At 39.6% G+C, this 25,368-nt stretch overlaps 1 protein-coding gene across 8 annotated transcripts in view; it reads left to right on the top strand.

The window, feature by feature from the left end:
- Positions 1–25,368, top strand: part of pcm1 (pericentriolar material 1) — a 149,095-nt gene that overhangs the window by 55,993 nt on the left and 67,734 nt on the right. For all 8 annotated transcript variants that reach the window (XM_043689926.1, XM_043689959.1, XM_043689950.1 and 5 more), the window contains 8 exons: positions 603–823; positions 7,455–7,600; positions 12,583–12,712; positions 13,057–13,191; positions 15,675–15,865; positions 19,096–19,332; positions 20,374–20,593; positions 22,644–22,789. In XM_043689926.1, the coding sequence (XP_043545861.1) occupies positions 603–823; positions 7,455–7,600; positions 12,583–12,712; positions 13,057–13,191; positions 15,675–15,865; positions 19,096–19,332; positions 20,374–20,593; positions 22,644–22,789 (1,426 nt within the window). The remainder of the gene's footprint in view (positions 1–602; positions 824–7,454; positions 7,601–12,582; positions 12,713–13,056; positions 13,192–15,674; positions 15,866–19,095; positions 19,333–20,373; positions 20,594–22,643; positions 22,790–25,368) is intronic.

Raw genomic sequence — 25,368 nt, 5'->3', positions numbered from 1 at the left:
TATCAGTCTTGTTGCTGAATTGCATCTATCAGATCATGAAAACAGAGACAGTTGTTGTCTGGTCTGAAAGCCAACATGTGTGCTTTGCTCCATTTGATCCACAATTCCTTCATCGCTGTGCGGGCAGTAAAATCAGAGCTGTTAATGGTACAGAAAGATTACCATTGGACTTGTTGAGTCCATGCCAGCTCTGTCCAGAGCAACCTAGTCAGTTCCACTGTGTGCTCACTCTCAATAGCCCTGAGAGACACCAGCTGGACACTGAATAAAAAATAAAAACTGCAAGGACTGTGAATACTGTAAATCAGAATCTAAAGCTTAAATTGCTGGTAAAGCTTCACAGGTCCGGCAGCATCTGTTGAGAGCAATCAGAGTTAACATTTCAGGTCGAGTGACCCTTCCTCAGTTCTAATGAATTGTGCCTCGTAAATAAAAGCATTCTGATTACTTCAAACTGAGAATAACAACATATCTGAACCCCTTTTGTTTATCTTCAATGTGTAGTTTTGTTTCGTGCGTCCAAATTGGATGCATTTTAAGTCCTTCATGTTCAAAAACTTATTGACGCAAAGCAGATTTTATTTTTGCTATTTACTATACAGGTGCCCGTTACGATGATGAAAAGGGTGAAGATAGGAATGGTGTTACAGTGCAGGAACAAGAGATCCAGGGGGAGTGTGCAAGTGAGGGCACCATATCGAGTCGAAGAAGTAGTTTTATAGAAGAAACTGACCAGGATTTTGAAATACAACAGAAAATTAACAGATTAAATGCTGCTAAACAAAAACTCAGACAATTGCAGGAACTTGTCGCCATGGTACAAGTAAGAACTTGAGATTTTGCTGTCCAGATGTACATATGGTGTTGAATACCAAAAATGTGCCAGTGTTGTGTATTTTTGTCTTCACAGTTAGAACAGGTGTAGGCCACTCAGCCCTTGGAGTCTGCCTCACCATTCTGGAACGTCGTTAAGCATCTCCATAACAGCATATTCCCACACTATTTCCACTTCAGTGGAGTTGTGAACAGTGCTGAAGGATGTTGCCAGTTAATTTGTTTGAATTTGTTTTGAACATTCTCATGATTAAGCTTCCACCGCACACTGGAGTAAAAAATTCTGAAGATGCACAACTCTGAGTGAAGAAATTCTTCTTTACTTTGATCTTCAATAGCCTGCCCCGTATCATGAGATTATGTACAGTTCAAGATGTTTCCTGTTATATGCCTCTGTTTCAAGATTAAAAGGTACGCTCAGGACATACAACAAATTGTAAAAGTACACACAAAACTATGGACAAAACTTAATCCCAAAGTGATGTATCAGTGTGTTGCACATTTAGAAAGTGACTGTTTCTTTTTAAGGCAATTTAAATTTAGCCAAATTAGGACACAACTGTGGCTTCAAATCTGAAGCTGTCTTTTATTGCCCAGACAATTTACTTTGATCCAGTTTTCTAATCAACCTGATCAGAGATGTTACTACACACCTGTGGAGCAGGTGGGACTTGAATCTGGACTCCTGCTCCAGGGGTAGGGACACTAGCACTGCACCACAAGAGGGCCCTGACAATTTGCTTTGACAATTAAACTACAAAGTGGCGTCACTTTTAGAACATAGAACATTATTGCGTAGTGCAGGCCCTTCGGCCCTCAATGTTGTGCCGACCTGTGGAATCAATCTGTAGCATATCTACCCTACACTATTCCACTTCCATCCATATGTTTATCCAATGACCATTTAAATGCCCTTAAAGTTGGCGAGTCTACTGCTGTTGCAGGCAGTGCATTCCACGCCCCTACTACTCTCTGAGTAAAGAAACTACCTCTGACATCTGTCCTATATCTATCACCCTTCAATTTAAAGCTATGTCCCCTCATGCTAGCCATCTCCATCCAAGGAAAAGGGCTCTCACTGTCCACCCTGTCTAACCCTCTGATTATCTTGAATGTCTCAATTAAGTCACCTCTCAACCCTCTTCTCTCTTAACAAAAACAGCTCCAAGTCCCTCAGCCTTTCCTCATAAGACCTTCCCTTTATACCAATCAACATCCTAATAAATCTCCTCTGAACCCTTTCCAGAGCTTCCGCATCCTTCCCATAATGCAGTGACCAGAACAATACGCAATACTCAAGTACAGCCGCACCAGAGTTTGTACAGCTGCAACATGACCTCATGGCTCCGAAACTCAATCCCTCTACCAATACAAGCTAACACACTGTATGCCTTCTTAACAATCCTATCAACCTGGATGGCAACTTTCAGGCATCTGTGTACATGGACACCGAGATCTCTCTGCTCATCTGCACTGCCGATAATCTTACCAGTAGCCCAGTATTCTTTATTCCTGTTGCTCTTCCAAAGTGAATGTCCTCACACTTTTCCGCATTAAACTCCATTTGCCATCTCTCAGTCCAGCTCTGCAGTTTATGTATGTCCCTCTGTAACTTGAAACATCCTTCAGCACTGTTCACAGATCCACTGACCTTAGTGTCACCTGCAAGTTTACTTAACCCATCCTTCTACATGCTCATCTAGGTTAGATTAGATTCCCTACAGTATGGAAACAGGCCCTTTGGCGCAACAAGTCCACACCAGCCTTCTGAAGAGTAACCCACCCAGACCCATTCCCCTACATTTACCCTTGACTAACACACCTAACACTATGGACAATTTAGCATGGCCAATTCACCTCACCTGCACATCTTTGGATTGTGGGAGGAAACCCACTCAGGCATGTGGAGAATGTGCAAACTCCACACAGACAGTTGCCAGAGGCTGGAATTGAACCCTGGTCCCTGGCGCTGTGAGGCAGCAGTGCTAACCACTGAGCCACCGTGCTCGGTCATTTATAAAAATGACCAACAGCCCAATGGCCCCGAATCAGATCCTTGCAGTATACCACTAGGAACTGAACTCCAGGATGAACATTTCCCATCAACCATCACACTCTGTCTTCATTCAGCTAGCCAATTTCTGATCCAAACCACTAAATCACCCTCAATTCCATGCCTCCGTATTTTGTGCAATAGCCTATCATGGTGAACCTTATCAAACACCTTACTGAAATTCATATACACCACATCAACTGCTTCACCCTCATCCATCTGTTTGGTCACCATCTCAAAGAACTCAAAGTTTGTGAGACACGGCCTATCCTTCACTAATCTGTGTTGACTACCCCATATCAACCTATTCCTCTCTAGATGATTATAAATCCTATCTCTTAGAACCTTTTCGAACACTTTACCCACAACCGAAATAAGGCTCACTGGTCTTTAATTACCAGGGTTGTCTCTCCTCCCCTTCTTGAACAATGGGGCAGTGTTTGCTATCCTCCAGTCTTCTGGCACTATTCCTGTCGACAATGACGACATAATGATTAAAGCCAAAGGCTCTGCATTCTCCTCCCTGGCTTCCCAGAGAATCCTAGGATAGGTCCCATCTGGCTGAGGGGATTTATCTATTTTCATCTATTGCTAACGCCGCTTCCTTGTGAACCTCAACCCCACCTCGTCTAGTAGCCTGTATCTCTATTTTGACAACATTGTCTTTTTCCAGTGTGAATACTGAAGAAAAATATTCATTTTGTGCTTCCCCGATCTCCTCGGACTCCACACACAACTTCCCACTACTATCCTTGATTGGCCCGAATCTTTCTCTAGTCATTGTTTTTATTCCTGATATACCGAGAGAAAGCTTTAGGATTTTCCTTGATCGTATCTGCTTACAATGTTTCATGTCCCCCCAGTCTTTTCTTAGCTCTCTCTTTAGGTCATTCCTGGCTAACATATAACTCTGAAGTGCCCTAACTGTGCCTTCACGTCTCATCCTAAAATAAGCTGCCTCCTTCCCCTTGACAAGAGATTCAATTTCTTAGTAAACCATGGCTCCCTTGCTTGACCATTTCCTCCCTGCCTGACAGGTACATGCTTATCAAGGACACGCAGTAGCTGTTCCTTGAATATGCTCCACATTTCAATTGTGCCCATCCCCTGTGGTTTCCTTCCCCATCCTATGCATCCTAAATCTTGCCTAATTGCATCATAATCGCCTTTCCCCCAGCAATAACTCTTGCCTTGCGGTATATACCTATCCCTTCCAACTCTAAAATAAACATAACTGAATCGTTGTCACTATCATCAAAGTGTTCACCTACCTCCAAATCGAACACCTGGCCAGGTTCAGTACCCAGTACCAAATTCAATGTGGCCCTTTGTTGACCTGTCTGTACACTGTCAGGAAACCATCCTGCACACATTGGACAAAAGCTGACCCATCGACAATACATGAACTACAGTATTTCTGTAAATATTTGGAAAGTTAAAGTCCTCCATAACAACTACCCTGTTACTCTTGCCCCTATCCAGAATTATCATTACTATCCTTTCCTCTACATCTCTGGAACTATTTGGAGACCTACAGAAAACTCCCAACAAGATGACCTCTCCTTTCTAACCTGAGCCCACACTACCTCAGTAGATGAGTCCTCAAATGTCCTTTCTAACACCGTATTACTGTCCTTGACTAACAATGCCACATCTCCCCCTCTTTTACCATCTTCTCTGTTCTTACCGAAACATCTAAATCCTGGAACCTGCAACGACCATTCCTGGTCCTGCTCTATCCATGTCTTAGAAATGGCCACAACATTGAAGTCCTGGGTACCAACACATGCAGCAAGTTCGCCCACCTTATTCCAATGCTCCTGGCGTTGAAGTCAACACTTCAAACCACCTTCCTGCTTGCCAGTGAAATCTAATTTCTGACCTTAGTACTTTAAACCTCCTAGACACTGGAACTACAATTTAGGTTCCCGTCCCCCTGCTGAATTAGTTTAAACCTTCCTGAAGAGCGTTAGCAAATATCCCCCCCCCCCCCAGGATATTGATATCCCTCTGGTCAGGTGCAGACCATCCTGTTTGTTGAGGTCCCACCTACCCCAAATTTATTTTGTAATCACGTCATAGTAGTAATTAAATGTATCATCTACTTGAAATCGAATTCATGGGTAAAGCGATGTGCGCATTCCCAGCACATGGAGTAATAATTTTTTCTGTATTCATTTTGTGTGATGTCGGTGTCACTGGGTGAATCTGCATTTATAGCCTGTCACTAGTTGCCCGTGAGAAGGTGGTGGTGAGTTGCCTTCTTGAATCGTTGCAATTCACCTGCTGTGAGTTGACCCACAATGCTATTCGGGAGGGAATTTGATGATTTTGACCCAGCAACAGGGAAGGAACGCTGATATATTTTCAAGTCAGGATGGTGAGTGGCTTGGAGGGGAACTTGAAGATGGTGATGTTCACATATACCCTTGTCCTTCTAGATGGAAATGGTTGTGGGTTTGAAAGGTGCTGTCTGAGGATGTTTAGTTAATTTCTACAGTGCATCTTGTAGATGGGACAAGGGTTGCTACTGATTATCGGTGGTAGAGGGAGCAGATGCTTGTGGGTACAGTGCCAGTCAAGCAGGCTGCTTTGTCTTGGATGGTTTCAAGCTTCTTGACTTGTTGGGCTGCACTCATCCAAGCAATTGGGAGTATTCCATCACACTCCTGACATGTGCCTTGTAGATAGTGGTCAGGCTTTGGGAGTCGGGAGATGAGTTACTCTCTGCAATGTTCCTAGCTTCTGACCTGCTCTTGTAGCCATTGTGTTAATGTGAGTCCAGTTGACTTTCTGATCAATGATAATTCCCAGGATGTCGATATTGGGGACTGCAATGATGGTAACACCATTGAATGTCAAGGGGTAGTAGTTAGTTTGTTTCTTATTGGTGATGGTCATAGTCTGGCATTTGTGTGTTGCGAATGTTACGTACCACTTGTCAGCCCAAGTCTAGATATTGTCCAGATCTTGTTGCATTTGAACGCTGATTGATTCAGTGAACGGTGCTGAACATTGTGCAATCATCAGTGAACATCCCCACTTCTGATTTTATGATGCAACGACAGTCATTGGTGAAGAAGCTAAAGATGATTGAGCCTAGGACACTACCATGACAAACATCCTGTGAGATGACTGATCTCCAACAACCATAGCCATCTTCGTTTGTGCCAGGCATGACATTAACCAGTACAGAGTTTGATACCCATTGATTCCAGTTTTGCTAGGACTCCTTTATGCCATACTCAGTTGAATGCAGCCTTGATGTCAAGGGCTGTCACTCTCACCTCATCTTTGGAACTCAGCTCTTTTGTCCATGTTTGAGCCAACGGCTGTAATGAGGTTAGGAGCTGAGTGGCCCTGGCAGAACCCAACTGGGCATCACTTTACTGATGACTGAGAGTAGACTGATTGGGGCGGTAATAGGCTGGGTTGGAATTGTTCTGCTTTCTGTGTACTGGACATAGCTGGGCAATTTTCCACATTGTTGGGTAGATGCCACTATTGTAACTACTGGAACAGCTTGGCTAAAGGAGCGACATGTTCTGGAGCACAGGTCTTCAGTACGATTGCCAAAATGTTGGCAGGTCCTGTAGCCTTTGTAGAATCCAGTGCCTTTAACAAGTCTTGATATCACATGGAGTGAATTGAATTGGCTAAAGACTGGTATTTGTAATGCTGGGGACCATCCACTTGGCTCTTCTGGCTGAAAGTTGCTGTGAAGGCTTCAGCCTTATCTTTTACACTGATGTGCTGGGCGCTGCTATCATTGAGGAAGGGAATATTTGTGGAGCATCTTGTCCAGTGAGTTGTTTAATTGTGCACCATCATTGACGACTGGGTGTGACAGGACCGCAGAGCTTAGATCTGATCTGTTGGTTGTAGGATTGCTTAGCTCTATCTGTCACTTGCTGCTTATGCTGTTTGGCATGCAAGTAGTCCTGTTTGGGAGCTTCACCAGGTTGACACCTCATCTACATGTATGTCTGATGCTGCTCTTGGCATACCTCCTGCACTCTCCATTGAACCAGGCATGATGGTCATGGTTGAGTGGGGGATATGCCAGGCCATGAGACTACAGATTGTGCTGGAATATAACTCTGCTGTTGATAGCCCACAGCGCCTCCTGGATGTCCAGTCTTGAGTTGCTGTCTGTTTGAAGTCTGTCACATTTGGCATTGTGATAGTGCCACACAACATGATGGAGATTATTCTCAATGTGAAGGTGGGACTTCATCTCCACAAAGACTGTGTGCAATGGTAACTCTTACTGATAATGTCATGGACAGATGCATCTGCAGCTGGCAGAAATGTTAAGGATGAGATCAAGTTATGTTTTTCATTCCTGTTTGTTTTCTCACCGCTTGCCACCAACCCAGTCTAGGTGTGATGTCCTTTCGGAGCTGACCAGTTCGATCAGTAGTAATTAAGAATTCAACATCTGTTTGACAGAAGTCTTGCCTGGGGATGAACACATTGTTTTCGCTTTAATTGCCACAGTTGCTCCTTGAAAGGGTTTGGAGTAAAAGTGTCCAGAGCATGATATATCCAATCATTCTCATTGCAGGAAGTCCCAGATGCAACTGATATTGATATTTCTAACTTACCTGACTTCTCATTAATTGAGGAGGATCAGCACAGACAGCAACCAAACAATACTAGAACAAATGCATCAAGAAGTTCAAAGGAAGTGTCACTGGATGAAGAAAAAAGGTACTTTTTTTTCATTCAAGTAGAGCAGACTTTCTACTCAAAGTAATGGCAAATCTTATAGTCACTGTCACTGTATCTATTGTGCTAAACTGGCTCATTGGTAGCAACCTTTCTTTTTGAATTAGATTAATTTTTGAGAGTTTGAGTTCAACATTTTTTCGGTTTATTCAGTGTAAATGGGGCATTAAATTTTAATCTGTTAGCTCAAATTAACTTTGAAGATCTCATATTATGAGATGAGTAAAATGTATTTTTGAATGTCCTGGTGATGTCTCAATGTTACTTTGTGCAATTTGTAATTTGATTGTACTAACAAAAGGAGACATCACCAGGACATTCAAAAACACATTTTACTCATCTAGTAATATGAGATCTTCAAAGTTAATTTGAGCTACCAGATTAAAATTGAATGCCCCATTTACACTGAATAAGCAGACAAAATGTTGAACTCAAACTCTGAAAAATCAATCATCTAACTCGAAAAAGCAAGGTTGCTACCAATGAGCCAATTTAGCACAATAGGTATAGTGACTAAAAGATTGCTGATACAATTATGTAAGAAATAAGAGCAGGAGTTGCCTATTGACCTCTTAAGCCTGCTTTATTATTCATTAAAATAATGGCAAATATGATTGTGACCCTAACTTCTCTTTCCTGCTTACCGTAAAATCATTGCCTCCTCTGCAGATCAAAAATGTGCTAACTCTGTCTTGAATAATTCAATGACTTTAACATAGCTCCTCTCTGGAGAGGTGACTTGCAACGATTAACAGTTTGAGAAGAAATTCCTTCTTTCTCCTTAGAGAAGGGAAGGTTGAAAGGAGATTTAGAGGAATGATTTTTTAAAAAAATGAGGGACTAGACCAAGTAAAACTGTTCCAATTAACATAAAGCTGAAGAATTTGAGAACACTGAATCTTGATAAAGGAACAAGATTGATGTGGATCAAGAATATGCACCCTAAAAGTGTTGTGGCAACAGCTGCAATTAGAGTTTTTTAAAAAGGAATTGAGTAAGATTTCAAGAGAAAGTTTGCAGTGCAGCAGAGAAGGCATGGAAAGTTGGGACTTAGAGTTGCTCTTGCAGAACTGGCATTGAATTCATGAATTCAGTGGTTTCCTGGATTGTAACTGTTCTACTAATCAATGATCCTGATCCGCAAAAGGTAAAAGCATTAAAATTAATGTAGTACAGATTCTCGAAATTTCTGAGATGAGCAGGAAAATGTTTGTTGGCTCAATTCCCTCAATTATTGAAAATGGTCCCTCTGAACCATTTCTGCGACCCAGAATATGATCAGTTAGGTCATGACACTGTGACCTCAGTGAGGTGGGCTCATTACCAATTATTGTAAGGGATGCATAATCAATCTTTAAATACCTTATCAGGGTAATGGACATTAACTGATGTCATCTTCCAGTGTCTCCTGACTAGTTCCTTCAGGTGTAAATTATCCATGGGCACATCCTCTTCATTGTAGTCTATTATTGTTACTTATGATTTCCTCTTAATATTAGATATAGTATGATGTTGTCTTTGACCATCTGCTTAAGGCAGGGAGCTATATGCTGTCACGTTCTTATGATTGAGACGATGAGGTTATTGTCTGTTGTGGCTTAATTGGTCCAAGTCCTCATTGAACCAAATTTCTTTAGTGAATGTTTACGTTAGAGACCAACTGCTCTGATGTTTTTCTATCTGTTGTGCATTGAATGAGTTTTTAAGGGAAAGGATATAGTGAAAAAAAATTGCCAATTTCTAAGTTCTGTATAACCAATACAGAAGATAACAAAACAGTGCAAGAATAGATAATAATTAAATGATACAGGTCGTGTATCAAGATTAAGATAACCATTGAGTTTTAAGTAGTAAAATTCAGAAGGATTCTACAATTACAAATTTAGACGCGCCCACTGATATTGAAATTATTCACACCGAAATTACATTTAGCCAAATCTAAAATAGCTTCTCTTTTAATACATTATGAATTAAAACAAAGTCACTGCAGAACACTGCTGTTGTATTTTTTAATTTTTTAATACGGGGCGGCACGGTGGCACAGTGGTTAGCACTGCTGCCTCACAGCGCCAGAGACCCAGGTTCAATTCCCGCCTTGGGTGACTGACTGTGTGGAGTTTGCACATTCTCCCTGTGTCTGCGTGGGTTTCCTCCGGGTGCTCCGGTTTCCTCCCACAGTCCAAAAATGTGCAGGTCAGGTGAATTGGCCATTCTAAATTGCCCGTAGTGTTAGGTGCAGGGGTAAATATAGGGGAATGGGTCTGGGTGGGTTGCGCTTCGGCGGGTCGGTGTGGACTTGTTGGGCCGAAGGGCCTGTTTTCACACTGTAAGTAATCTAATCTAATCTAATTAAAAAACACCAACTTTTTTTGATAAGGTTTTAATAAGCTGGGAAGACAAATTTGCCTCTTTATCCTTGAAGGTTTTGAGTTCTCACTATCTGTTTCTGTTAAATGGAAATAAGCTTAACAGGGGTGTCAGGCATTTGACCGATATCCTATAACACGAGTGAGGGAAGTTATAGGCCATGGGTTAAAAGGGTCAATAGAAATATGGTTTCAAAATTAGTTGAGGGATAGGAAACAGAGTAATTGTCAACTAGTATTTTCGGGCTGGAGGAAAATTTGTAGATGAGTTCCCCAGTGATTGATATTGGGACCATTGCTTTCTGTTCTATAAATTAATCTGGATTGTGTTGTGCAGAGGACAGTTTTAATGTTTGCTGGTGATCCTAACTTTGGAAGAATTGTGATCTGACAACAATGTAGAACTCCAAAAGAACGGTGACAAGTTGATGTGCTCATTAGATGGGTGCAAGTGATTTCAATGTAAAGACATGTGAGGTGATCAATTTTGGTATAAAGAACACTCGAATGACAACATAAAACAGATAGTACAATTCTAAAGAAGATGCAGGAGCAAAAAGAGCTGGGTGTATATGTACAAGGTCATTGAAGATGACAGGGCAAGTGGAGAGATTAGTAAGTAAAGCATACTGTATCCTTTTATTAAAAAGGAGCACAGAGTACAGGAGTGAAGAGATGCTGATGAACCTGTATAAAATGCTTATTGGACCTTAGATGGAGTCCAATGTTCAAGTTGACAGATTATTGGAAGAATGTTTATGCATTGAAGGGAGTGCAGAAAGGATTTATGAGAATGATTCCAGAGATGAGAACAGTAATGAGGATAGATTGAAGAAGGCTGAGGGGAGATTTCACTTTCAAAATCAAGAGCAGGCTGAATACAATTGATAAGGAGAAATTCTTCCTGTTTGTAAAAGGAACAAGAAAGAGAGCACATATTTTCAAGTGATTTGCAACAGAAGCAAGGATGATATGAGAACTTTCTTTTCACTTGGTGAGTAGTGAAGGTATGGAATGTTCTACGTAGAAGAGGTAGGTTGCATTGAGGCATTCAAGAGGGCATTGGACAATTACTTGAATAAAGAAATGTGCAAGGATATGGGGAAAAAGCAGGAGATTGATGATGGTCATTGGAAAAGACAGTGCAGGCACTATGGGCCAAATGGTGGCCTCCTGTGTTGTAATTTCTGTGATTTCGTGATAGTGTGTTTTATTCTTTCTGTTTCCCTGGTATGTTTCTTTGTCAAGTAAGGCTAAATGAGTCACCTCATATTAAAAGTACTAAAATGTATATCTGTTATAGTTTAGCAGAATAATATGAAATTAATCAATGAATATATTTTGTGAAAGTATCTAAAACTAAATGAATAATGAAATGTTAATTTCTACTCGTCAAATTCTACTAGTCCTAATAGTGGACAGAAATGGGCAGATGGAATAGCGTTTTGGAAAATATTAAGTTATTCACGTAGGTGGGGAAAATGGAATGACAGACTATTATCTCAGTGGAGAATGACTGCACAGTTCTGAGTTGCAGTGGGATTTATGCGTTCTGGTGCATGAGTCCTAAAACGTTACTGGCAGGTGCAGCATGTAATCAAGAAGGCTAATGGAATGCTATGCTTTATAACAAAAGGGATTGAACATCCAAGTAAGGATGGTGAGCTTAGTTATGCAGGGAATTAGTGAGACCATGTCTAGAATACTGTGTGCATTTTAGATCTCTTTATTTAAGGAAATATGTCAATGTATTGGGGGCCGTTCAGAGGAGGTTTATTAGGTTGATACCTGGAATGTACAGGTTCTCTTCTGAGAATATGTTAGCCAGGCTGGGCTTGTTTCCTTGAAGTTTAGAATCGTAAGTGGTGTGTAAATCCTGAATGATCTTGACAAGATGGACCTCTAATACATTAATACCAAATTCAAGGCACTGTTTCAGAATTAGCGATTATCATTTCAGGATAGATATGTGAAGACAGTTTTCTTTTCTCTGGGGATTTTTTGACTTTGTAACTCTGACTCAGATGGTGGAGGCGGGATCATTAAATACTTTTAAGACGGAGGTGATTAAATTCTTGTTAGGCCAGGAAATTGAAACTCATCAGAGGGTAGATCGAATGTTTATTTCCAAACATGAACAGATTTGCCATGAGTTGAATGGTCTACTCCTATTTTGAATGTTTGTATGTATGTTCTGCGCCTCCGAGAAATCACGTTGGAGGGTTTGTTACTGCCAAATGTGCACTCTCATTTTTAGTTTTCTTATCTTATTTGCCCGTCTTTGAGTTTTCCCGTAATATTGAAGTAAAATAATCTATTAACATGAGTAGATATAATTTCCCATCAGTCTTTTTTAAAAATGTCAAGAAAGATGTCATTATGAATAATAACATCAATGTTTTACCAAAATAATTGTCTCAACTTGTGCTTGCTGTCAATCTCTTAGTTTAGAACTACATTTGATCTTGTAGCATTTTGTTTTATTTGGGGCAATTTCTGAATTTAGCTTTGGGATATATGATCATGGTTTTACTTCTAGTAACTATAAAAGGTGGTATTGATTGAATTTTTTTCTAATTTCTTCTAATCCTGTAATAGAGAGAAGTTTTATGAGGCAAAACTTCAGCAACAACAACAAGAGTTGAAGCAATTACAAGAAGAAAGAAAAAGGTTGATGGAAATTCAAGAGAAGATTAGGCATCTGCAGAAATCATGCCCTGATCTGCAGGTGGTTTTAAGTTTGATTTCTTTAAATAAAATTTGGAACAGGCACAAATCTCTACTTTTATCAGATATGATGCATTTCAGAAATATGTTAATATTTTTCTTAAAATTACTTGTGCTTTTAACTTCTTTACTTTACTTTCATATCACTTCAAGAACAGAGATCGATAAATTAAACTCTAGTTAATGACTTGACAAGTAATAGGTGAATTTTTAAAAAAAATTCATGTTTTGTTCAAAACTTGCATAGAAAGTAAATGTTCACATATTTCAAATGAAAGTTAATACATTGCGAGGGATCTTACTGATTAGTGCTGTGTATTACATATAAACTTTGTTCACTTGCAGTTGTCAACATCTTGTGCAGGAAACTTGTCAAAAATAAAAGTTCCCATTGTTACGTCTACCCCAGCGATCAGTGGTCAGACTGCAACAGCAAAAGCTCTACCTGACCCAGTTGCGGCTCCACCCCCTGATAGTGAGGTAAAGAACAACTATTAATATATTATATTTCTTTATGCAGGTACTTTATTTGTGCAGCATTTGTTCGACAAGGAATGATTTACCATAAATGTGCTCAGTTATTCCTTTTAGTTAGAAAACATATCATGACCTTTATAGAACATTATAGCTGCAGAGTTGGAAGCAGGTGAGAAATGGTGAGCACACCGTTGCACCCGGTGTGGTTCCCTCTACATCGGGGAGACAGGATGCCTTCTTGCGCAACATCTCTGGGACACCCACACCCATCAACCCCACCGCCCCATGGCTGAACATTTCAACTCCCCCTCCCACTCTGTTGAGGACATGCAGGCCCTGGGCTGCCTCCACCGCCAAACTATTACTACCTGACGCTTGGAGGAAGAATGCCTCATATTCCACCTTGGGAACCTGCAACCACACAGGATAGATGTGGATTTCAACAGCTTCCTCATTTTCTCTCCACCACATCATCCCAGTCCCAAACCTCCAACTCGGCACCGCCTTCCTGACCTGTCCGTCGCTCTCCTCTCTGATCTATCACCTTCTCCCTCACCTTCATCCACCTATTGCTTTCCCAGCCACCTTCCCCCAAGCCCACCCCCCTCCCAATTATCTCTCAGCTCTGACCCAGAAGCCTAATTCCTGATGAAGGGTTTGTGCCTGCACAGTTGATTCTTCTGCTCCTCTGATGTGGTCTGACCTGCTGTGCTTTTCCAGCAACACATTCTCCAGGATCTGCAGTCCTCACTTTCTCCTCCCTGAGAATTCAAATAGTCATGAAAGGTTGGTTTTTGAAGAACTTTTCAAGTTGTTGAGAGAGAGGGCATCAGTCAACAGTATTTAGGAAACAATTCTCATGGTTGTTATTGTGCCAAAACTGAGTGAGGATGGTAGGGAATACACTGTACACCAATGCTACAATACAAGAATGTGTTCTAGCCAGTTGATTGGAGAAGATGACAGAGGTGAGCAGGGAATTAAACCATTGAATGTGAAAAATAAGGATAAAACCTTTAATTTGTTTGCATGAAGTGGCAGGGATTCAAAGCTCTAGTGAGGATTGTCATGTGGAATACAGTGGGGCATTGTGGAAGATTTCCCCTGGTCTTAGCCCTGGACTTATCTTTCTCCATCCAGGTTTGCCTCTATTATCCTTTATGCTGTCTCTGAGCTCATCAATAAGACTCACTTCAATCAACCAAGTTAGCTCCATATGTGTTTCAGTATATATTGCTTATATTATGATGCTCCCATCAAGTGCCTCGAGGCACTTCACTACATTAAAGATAGAATATAAGTGCACATTGCTGCCATGGTTTATGTACAGTCACTTCTGAGGAGAAATAATAAGTCTGGTGGCATTGACCACAGATGTAATGATGGTGTTAGTGAGGATTTTGCTTATAGTGTAATAGGTGTACAAGTCACTAACACTTGTTTGTGATGACAGCAGTATGTAATATTTATGGACAAATTGTGCACTTTAGAACACCGCTAGATGTGAAACAGGATCACTGTAATGCTTTTCATGGAAATGCTAAACTTCGTGGATTCTTATTTTTCCACTTGTGTATAAAGAGACTACTGGTTCACATGTGGTATCAAACAGCACATCAATGTTCGTCAAGTTGGAGATGATGAGAAGTCTAAGATAAGCTTGTAACACTGGAGTGGTCAGGTTGACATTTTCAGAAGTGACTGATCGTCCTATTGAAAGGTACCCAGATCATTTTTAAAGTAGTTATTGGTTGCTGACATGTCGTTACTTGGCTATGGAAAGTTCATTGCTTAGTAGGGCACTGGATTGGAAGGAGGCAATTGAAAGAGATTTGTGACAACTCTAATTTGATATTGTTTGGATGGAAAGCCAGTTTATTAATACTGACTAAAGGTAAAAAATGCTGGAGAAACTTGGCAGATCTGATGGCATCAGTGGACAGAGAACAGAGTTAATGTTTTGAGTTCAATATGACTATGGGTCTCAACTGACTGGAGTGCATTTTAATATTGATAGTATGGTGTTAATACTTTGGGATTATGAATTCAGAGACATTACTTCAATTTCCATCATGACATAGAACATAGAACAATACAGCACAGAACAGGCCCTTCGGCCCATGATGTTGTGCCGTACATTTGTACTAGCATTTGACAGCCCAAGGAATTCCAACTAACTTATTTAACAGAAATTAATCTCTAAAATGTTCATGATGCTAATTCTGAATTGTGATTGCAATCCATCTGTTGCACTCATGTCTTTCAGGGAAAGAAATCTCCCCCTTTATCTCAGTGACTCCAGCTCTTTAACAACTACCCTCTAAATTGGCCTAATAAGTCACTCACTTTCTAACATGGACAGCAGTGGTTCAAGGCAGTCCTTCACTACTGCCTTCTAAACAAGTGCTGCTCATATAAATTGATGCACTTTGATTTTAACAATGAGTATTACGTTGCTTGATTAAGTGATTTTCAATGATAATTAGCTGTGGTCTGAGATGCGCAGACATCAAATTCTCCGTGAAGAATTGCGTCAAAGAAGAAAACAACTTGAAGCATTGATGGCAGAGCATCAGCGGCAAAAAACACTGACTGAAAACAACTCCATTGTTGCTGCATCGGTTAAAAGTGAAGGCACAGAGACACAGGATACTCAGCAGCTCAGCAGAACTGAAAGGTTAGAATAGAGTATATAAGCAAAATTTGCTCAATTGAGCTTTGTACTATCTGCACTTGACCTGGAATAGGCAGGTTAATTGGAACTTGATAGTTGTCAACATCCAATAATTGCTCAGCTGTGGTTAATCAAATGGCTACAGTGTGCTAAAGTTCAAAATAATTTTGTTTTTTTCTTATTTGAAATGGATCAGTGGATTGATTTTTGTAAGCTAATTGTATTAATTGTTGTTTTACCACCTCTTCTTACCTCATCAAATTGTCAGAGACACTAATTGGGCTATTTTCCATTTTTTGATGTGTGTTCTCCACAATAAGCACTCCATGTCAACTAAAGCTCAGCCAGGATATTGAATTGGTTCTCTCTTTCATGCTGACACAAAGCAGGAGAAATTCAGCCTAGCCAATTGCCGCCACATCAGTCTACTTTTGATTGTCATGAAAGTCATGGAAGGTGTCTTCAAAAGTAACCTGCTCACTGACACCCAGTTTAGATTCTGTTGGGCCACTTGGCTCCTGATCTCATTCCAACCTTGGTTTAAACAAGGAAGAAGAGTGGGATTCCAGATGTGAGGTGGGCGTGACTGCCCTTGACATGTAAGCTGCATTTGATCAGGTGGCATTAAAGAGCAAACCTGGAGTATATGGGAATCAGGTGAAATCTGTCTGCTGGCACATAGGAAGATGATTGTGGTTATTGGAGGTCTGCTGTAGACTCAATTATCTTCGTCAATGACCTTCCCCTCGTCCTAAGGTCAGAAATAGGGACGTTTACTGATAACTGCACAATGTTCAGCACTATTTGCGACCCCTTGGGTTCTGAAGCACATATCCAAATATAGCAAGACCTGGTCAATACTTCACTGACAAATGACAGTTAATAACACCCTGGACTAGAAATATAAAGTTAAAAATCACACAACACCAGGTTATAGTCCAACAGGTTTATTTGGAAGTACAAGCTTTTGGAGCACTACTCCTTCATCAGACAGCTAGTGGGCAGAATCAAAGGACACAAGGATGTGGCCAGGGTTGGAGGATCAGAGCTACAGGGAGAGGCTGAACAGGCTGGGGCTGTTTCCCCTGGAGCGTCGAAGGCTGAGGGGTGACCTTATAGAGGTTTACAAAATTATGAGGGGCATGGATAGGATAAATAGACAAAGTCTGTTCCCTGGGGTCGGGGAGTCCAGGACTAGAGGGCATAGGCTTAGGGTGAGAGGGGAAAGATATAAATGAGACCTGAGGGGCAACTTTTTCATACAGAGGGTGGTATGTGTATGGAATGAGCTTCCAGAGGATATGGTGGAGGTTGGTACAATTGCAACATTTAAGAGGTATTTAGATGGGTATATGAACAAGAAGGGTTTGGAGAGATATGGGCTGGGTGTTGGCAGGTGGGACTAGATTGGGTTGGGATATCTGGTCGGCATGGACGGATTGGATCGAAGAGTCTGTTTCCATGCTGTACATTTCTATGACTATGACACAGAATTAATAGTATAAGATCAAAGTCTCATACAAATGATGCGATGTATTGAACAAACCTATATTGCTGTTAAGTCTTTCATCTTTTAGAATGGGTTGCAGGTTTCGATTCATTAATATGTAAATGCCTGAACTTCTTTCAAGTCACATTCCTGAGATAACTTAAGGTTTTATTTAAAAAGTGACATCTCAGCTCAGACAGTGCATTAAAGATGTGAGGTTAGAATCTGTATCTCAACCTTGAGTCAGACTGGTTCTGTTTCCAAAGTAAGAATTGATAAAATGTCACATGGACTGACTGCCTACAGATTGTGTACTTTTTGAACAAAAGCAGAGCTCTGAATGCTTGTACTTCCAAATAAACCTGTTTAATTATAACGTGGTGTTGTGAAATTTTTAACTTTGTCCATCCAGTCCAACACCGGCACTTCCACATCATAGGAATAAAAATACAGTGGCTTAGAGAGCAGATCAGAGATTAGGAATACTGGAGCTCCTGACTCCTCAAAGCCTGTCCACCATCGGTAAGGTTCAAGTGAGGAATTTAATGGTCTACACCCTCATTTGCCTGGATGAGTGCAGTTCCAGCTACAGTGAAGAAGCTGGACACCATTGCTATCAAATCAGCCCACTTGATTGGCACCACATCCACCACCACCACCACTGGTACTCAGTAGCAGCAGTATGCACTATCTATAAGATGTACTGCAAACAATTTACTGAAGATCCTCAGGGGCAGCTCGGGATGGGCAATAAATGCTGATTCAGCCAGCAGCACCTTTATCCCACAAGTGAATAAAGGAAAAAAAATTGACCACCTATTAATTCAAAGAAAATTTCTTCAATTTATATATTTCTTTCATATCCTCTCGACAGTCCAAAGCATGTCATATCAATTTCTTTTTCAATCACTGTTGACAAATGTAACAGCTAGTTTTACACAGCAATGTTGCGCAAACAACTGTTTGTTAAATTATTAGCAAATCTGTTTCTGAAGTATAGATGTTGACCAGAACACAACAAGAATTTCCAACGTTTTCTTTGGACTGTCACTTGATCTGAATCTCATCCAGATCAAGTGCTAACATAAACCTTGTATTTAATTCCTGCATGCCATTTGTCTGAACTAATTTATTTTGTAACTTGGAGGTAATAGTGCCACCACTAAACATAGATCATTATTATACTGAAAAGTTATTTGGCACTCCTATGAACTAGGAATGTAAATGATGCATCAGTGTGTGGCTATAATATTAATTAGAATTGATTCGAGGCAAATTGACATTTCCAACTTCAACTATTGCCAACAGTGATAATCAATGTTGATCTGAAATGATTGTTTTACCACACTTAGAATAGATTCCTTTGCCATGAACTCAAGTTTACCAAGAAATGGGTTACAGCCAAATAATACAATTTTATTTGCAGCTCTTATGACTAGAAGAGAAAAAATAATTTTATTTTTGTTCATCCTTCAGTGTTTGTTTTGGAGCTCATTCCCATTGATGGACAACCTAGGCATTTATCCATTCTTAGTGGTTTTGGAGTCGTGAGAAAAAGTAAGCCTTAGGGAATTTTGCTGTTGATACCTTAGAACAGAATAGGTAGGGTAAATTTTTATGCAAAATGAGAAATTTTATTTTGAACCTTTCTTTGTGTTTGCAAGGCCCTTATTTATCTACAGGAGTGTCCAAAGGGGTTGGGATAGTAATTTAAATTAATATTAAAATTTTTCATTTTTCCCAGGACCATGGCCACTTGGGGTGGTTCTACCCAGGGTGCATTAGATGATGATGAGGAGGAGGAGGAGGATGATGAAGAGGAAGAGAATAACAATGATGCTGGTGATGAAGAGGAGAATGATGAACGATCCGATGCCATTGCCAACTCAGAAGTTGAAACAAGCTCTCATGAAACATATACAGTGTATCCCAATCAAGAAAGAAGCCAAGGAACACGCAATTCCAGAGAGAGCAAGAAAAGGTGGGCTGTAGTTCAGAACTATTCAAAGAATATATGTAGTTGTGAACAGTTTACCCAACCATAAGCAACGTAACCTAAAATGTCCTCTCAGCAAAGATAGACTTGTCAATTCCACATTCATGAAAGCACCACCACCTTCTCTCACAGTTAGTAGCATATGGAGGAGAGAAAGCACAGGCTTATATTCCATTCCATATCTAGTTTTTCCCATGATAGGCCACAAGCCTGTCACTCGAGACTGTAGCTTCAGGGCACCACATCACATCAAGCTTGCTTGACGAAGAGACTCCTGTTCTCACTGTTCACATATTGTGTGTGAAGGATTTACAAATGATAATTGCTGCCTTCTGTCCTCAGATCATAGGTATAATGTTTTGACAATTGTCAAAAAGCCAGAGTTTGTAGCTTTAACCTGTCCTCTGAATTAAATTCTATTTGAGATATTAATTTTCTGCATTATAGTTACTTTAATGTTTTCTAATATAGTTTCTGCTACTTAATTTCTTGCTATAAATACCAAGTAAGGAAGTTGTAAAAAGGTTGGCTGTAGGATTGCCATATTGGCTTTCAAGAAATTTTTGAGACAAGCTATATTCAAGAGTCCTAATTATGAGACTTCTCTGTAGAGTAAGCTGACAAGTAAACAGTACAGGTGCATTTTTCAATTTTTTTTCATAAATAATTAGCTCATTTGCTGTTTACAGTTGTGTTTATTCCTTCTGAGGGTGTAATACCTGTTCCAGGTTTTATAAGTTTCTCTTGTGGGAGACCAGGTCTAAGTTTGTTTATGATTGACCTTTCCAAGATTTCAGTAAAATATTTGTATTTTTGTTGTGATGTGTGGAGTCATGGGACTAGTGCTGTGTCTGTCTCAGTTGTAACACCTGTTGGCACTGATTTATGTTAATAAATAACTTATATTCAAGTAAATTTGTTTCGATGAACTCTCATTTAAACTGTTGACTGTATTAGTTGTTGACTGACTTTCAAATAATACTAAGCTTCTTGTTAAATATAATTTCCCTTCTGTCACTTCTACAGGTGGAAAGATAAGCGAACATGTTCCTCTGATGGGAACTATCGTTCGTTCCACAAAAACAAACAACATAATGTTGGTATGCGTCGTCAGGAAAACCTGCGCTGGGCAGCTGATCTTTCCTATGTGGAGGAGAGGGAGCACTGGCAAGAGCAAGTAAACCAACTCACCAGGCAATTAGAATTCAGCACAAATATGTGCCAAACCCTGATGCAGGACCAGCAGGTGGGAAGTATTTTTGGAATTTTTCCTTTTGTCTCCCCCATTGCCTGAAAAGAGTTTGCAGCTTTCATATTTGGTTTCCTGTTATTTTGTATAGATTGTCATTTGAACAGTTTGTATCTTTTCATTGTGAGAGACACACAGATTAGAAGTACTTTGACAGTTATTCAAACCTGAAATGTCTGTTATTGGGAAGAAAATATGGTCCATGGTAGTTCACATTTGGAAAGAGGAATTTAGTGGGAATTTTCTGACAATACTTAAAAGTATAAAGTGTGTCCATCAGCAAACTATAATGAACTTCTCTGGAGAATGCAGTTTAAACACATAGTTGAAAGCAAGCATTTATTGTGGGGAAGTGTGAAGTAATATATTTTGAGGAGAAGACAATTAAGTGATACATACTCAAAAAAAAGCAATGAATTTGGGTATAAACAGTCCAAGCTTGGAATATATAGTTTCTTGCAAAAGTAAACCAATCAAGAGGCTTTATAAAGAGGCCTGAGGTGTGCAAGACAAAAAGATTATAGTACATTCAATATAGTACAAGGCAATAGTTGAGCCACAGTTGATATAATGTATATCATTTTATGCTCTGTGATAGAAAGGACAGTGAACTGTGACTGTCAATCTATCAGGTGACACACTAAAATTATGAGGAAAAACTATGATGATTTATATTGAAGTACGACATGGAGTATAAAAGACATTCCAAAGGAAGGATTGCACTCAGGTTATTCTAGTTAAAGTTAGCAATTTAAGGTCTTCAATTCAAAATCATCACATTAAAATAGTAAAATTCAGAGAAATGTATTCAAGTAGAAAGTTGTTGGAGCACTAAATGCTTGGCTACATGGAATTGAGCCAGAGAAAAATCGAATTAAAATTAATACTTAAATCTGAAAGAAGATCATAAGATCCATTTCAGAGACAAAAGGATCAACTTAGATTGTTTGAAATGTTGGAAGACTGAAATATTCTAAAGTTATTCTGAAGGTGAAAGGATTTTGTTGACGACTCTCAAATTGATGCAATAAAAGTATCAGCATGTATTTGGAGAGAGGTCTGGTTTCATGGGATGTAAATATGCTAATGATAACAAAAACAATGATGCTACTCTGACATCAGCAGAGCATGTTATGGAACAGGGAAGAAACCCTGTATTCTTAACATGAAGTGCAAATGAAGAGTGTTGCTGCCTTGAAAATAGTTAGAGAGCCTTACTCTAAGATGAGGATGAAGCAAGGATGCTGGGAACTTAGAATAGTAGCACAATTGAGAGTGTGGGCATCCAATGTTTTGGAGAAAAAAAAGTAAAGAATTGATGAAAGGACAAACAACCCAATGCATCACAGTGCACTTAAAAGTTATACTGACAATCATATTATCTCAAGCAGTCAAATAGGGTAAAATTAAAATTCAAAATGCTCGGCTCTTTAAAAAGACCATGTCAAGGATTTGATTTATTTTTGCCTTGTTAAAATAAAACAAGTGCTCCACTTGTGTGTTGCTAGCTTAATGCTTGTTGAGTGGGAAAACTGAGTTTTAATCATCTTACTGTGCTGCCTAGTTGGAAAAATCAGTATTCTGCTCTTCTAAATACAGTTTGCAAAGGCTTCTATTACTGGAAGAATGAACTGGTCTAAAACTTAATAATTTTGTTTAGGATTGTTATGTTGTATATTATGTATTGATGTATAACAACAGATTGCAGTTCATTTCAAATAAATGCCTGCTTTAATGAGGCAATTTAGGACAAATGTATTTTTTAGCTAACAGGCATTGTAGGCAAATAGGCAAAATACTTAGAAATTTCTGATGCTCTTATCAGTTGTTTTCTTTCATACTATAATTTTTTTTGTCTGATCATTTGCTTTGAAGATTTTGTGTTGTATGTCTTTTTGAAATAGATGCTCTCCAAATAGAACTTGAGATGTCGCATAAACATGCCTAGATTGCAGAAACCTATTTTTCTTTAGGAAGTATACTTTGTTGCAGTTTAAATATGTATTATTTGGTGGACCGATTAAAAGAACTCTTTACTTCCACACAGGCACTTTCATGTCTCCTGCAAACATTCCTCACTGGTCCTTACAGTGTCATGCCCAGTAATGTTGGATCACCACAGGTGCATATCATTATGCACCAGTTAAACCAATGTTACACACAGTTGGCATGGCAACAGAACCACGTGCAACGGTATGTAGACATTCAAAATTGTTATTACAAGTATTGCATATTGAAGCCAATGCTTCCTGAAAAGGGATAGTGAAAAGGTTTAAACAAAACACTGATAAATTGAAGTTCAGCTGACCTAAAGATCTTTGTGAATGGCTTGTCAGTTTTGGGTTATTTTATTGGTACAGTGGCATGGTCGTAGCATTATCAGGTCAATGTCTGGGTCTTGGTAATTTGAGAACTGGCACATGAGCTCTGAATAATTATTAAAACAAATCACAGAATCACCATTGCCATTCATGGAAGTACGTTTGCTTGGTCTGGCCTGCAAGTGACTCCATGTGTTATTTACATGGTTGCGTCTTAATTACCTCCAAAGTGGCCCAGGACACTTAGTAAAGGTTAAACCTTCGTAAAAATTTCAAAAATAAGACAAGGGCACTACACCAATAAATGCTTAGATGTATATACTGCCTTTAATAAAATAAATTTTCTGGGAGTATAATGAACTGACATCAAGCCATATTCAGTGACCAAAACTTTTGTCAAAGAGGTAGATTTGAAGGAATGTATAAGAGGATGAAAGTGAGGCAGAAGAGTTGTAGGGAAGTTATCCTAGATCTTGCGTACAAGACAACAGAAGACCGTGCCATCAGTAATGAAATTATTAAAATCTAAAATTACTAAAAGTCAGAATTAGAGGAACATGGGCATCTTAGAGGCTCCTGGGGTTCAGTGTGGTGAGCCATGGAAGGATTTGAAAATAAGAATGAGAATTTTGAAGTCATGATGTTTCACACATCTTTAGTTCTGTAAGAAAAGGGTATTAGCTTAACAGGACTTTATGCAAGTTATGAAACAAGCAGTAAAGTTGTGAATGGCCTCAATTGCATAAGTGTTCAAATCTGGAGTGTCAAATTTAGAAAATCTAAAGACATGATGAGCAGAGACTGACAAAGTTTAGCAATGTACCAAGCTGGAAATAGGTAGTCTTAGTGCAAATGTAGAGCCAGAATCTTGGTATTAAATGTCACACCAGGTTCATTCACAGATTTGCTCAATCACTGACTTTTCAGCGAATGGGATGGAGACTGAAAATAACAACTGTAGTCTTCACAGTATTTAATTGGAGGTCATTTGTGCTCTTCCAGTACTAGATGTTGGTCAGCAGTTGGATTTAGTACCAATGAAGCAGTCGAGACATGATAGTGACAGGGAGCTAAATATCTTTGCCATACATATGAAAATTAATGCTGTGCTCCTAAATGATGTCACCGAGCAGCAGTACATAGATTAAAAATAGGAAGCAATCAAGGATAGATTCTAGTGGGGCAACAAACATCCTAGAGTAGGAAGAGAAGTCATTGAAGTGGTTCTGCAGAGAAAGTTAGATCGGGAAGAATGGAATCACCATGTGAGAGCAGTCCACAGCTGCATGACAGCTTGGCAGGGTTGCATTCAATTGGTTTAAACCTTAACTATTTAGTCTTAACCAGAGAATTGATTGATCCTGGACAGTTCCTCGGGGTCATCAGATCTTTGTCCTCCTATTTCTTATCTATTTGCTATCTCTCAGTACCATTATCAGACGACACCTATGTGTTCTGCCAATGTGTTCTGCCAAGACCTACCTCTGCTGTACCATCATATCTCTTGACACTTCCCTCATTTCTAAACTTAAAAATTCTTTTTTATATTCAATAATTAATGAGTAGAAATTTTCCCCCAATGAATAACAAGAAAAGCAAAGCTTATATCTTTCAGTTTTGGCCATAAGCTCCATTCCACATCCAGTGGTTCTCCCATTACTACTCCACTAGTTGCATCCTTAAAATACTCCAGTAGATTTGTTAAACCCTTTTAGATCCCTGCAATTTTACATGCTTACTCTATTTTGGCCATCTTGTTCAAATGTTTTGTCCTCTTTGTGAATCCTAAACTGATCCCCAGACCTCAAGCTTGCTGGTTTTTCTAGCAATTTTGTATGTCTTATAATTGGATCCAAGATTATACTAAATTTATTTTTTCAGACATGGTTGAACTACCTTTTTCCTTTTTAATTTTGCACCACATAGGAATGAATAATTATAATCATGCAAATGTTCTCTAACTACATTCTTGCATAGTGTGGAGGTAAGTTACCCACCATCTTGACTGATCATTGCTGGTCACTATGACACTATGGCTTTGTGTCTGTGTTAAAAGATAAGGCAAGACGGAAGTGCATTGAGCTTTAAGTTCTGGAAATGGTAGCAAGGTACCAAAAAGGAAATAAAATAAAACAAAGATCTGTGAATGTTGGAGATCTGAAACAAAAACAGAAATTGCTGAAGAACCCCTCCGATATCTTGCCCTACTTCCCCCTTGTCCACGATCCCAATCTGACCCATCATGCCAAAATCACTCACAATGTCTGTGCCCTCATTGCCTCCGGTGATGTCCCCTCCACTGCCTCCAGTCTCATAGTCCCCCAGCCCTGCACTGCCCAGTTCTATCTGCTTCCCAAGATGCACAAGCCCAACTACCCTGGTTGATCTATCATCTTGGCATGCTTCTGCCCCACCAAACACATTTTGTCGTATCTCGACTCTATCCTCTCC

Source organism: Chiloscyllium plagiosum, chromosome 1 (genome assembly GCF_004010195.1).
Source record: "Chiloscyllium plagiosum isolate BGI_BamShark_2017 chromosome 1, ASM401019v2, whole genome shotgun sequence".
Taxonomy (NCBI): Eukaryota; Metazoa; Chordata; class Chondrichthyes; order Orectolobiformes; family Hemiscylliidae; genus Chiloscyllium; species Chiloscyllium plagiosum.
Note: the sequence above shows the minus strand (reverse complement) of the source record. Positions and strands in the feature narration are given on the sequence as shown.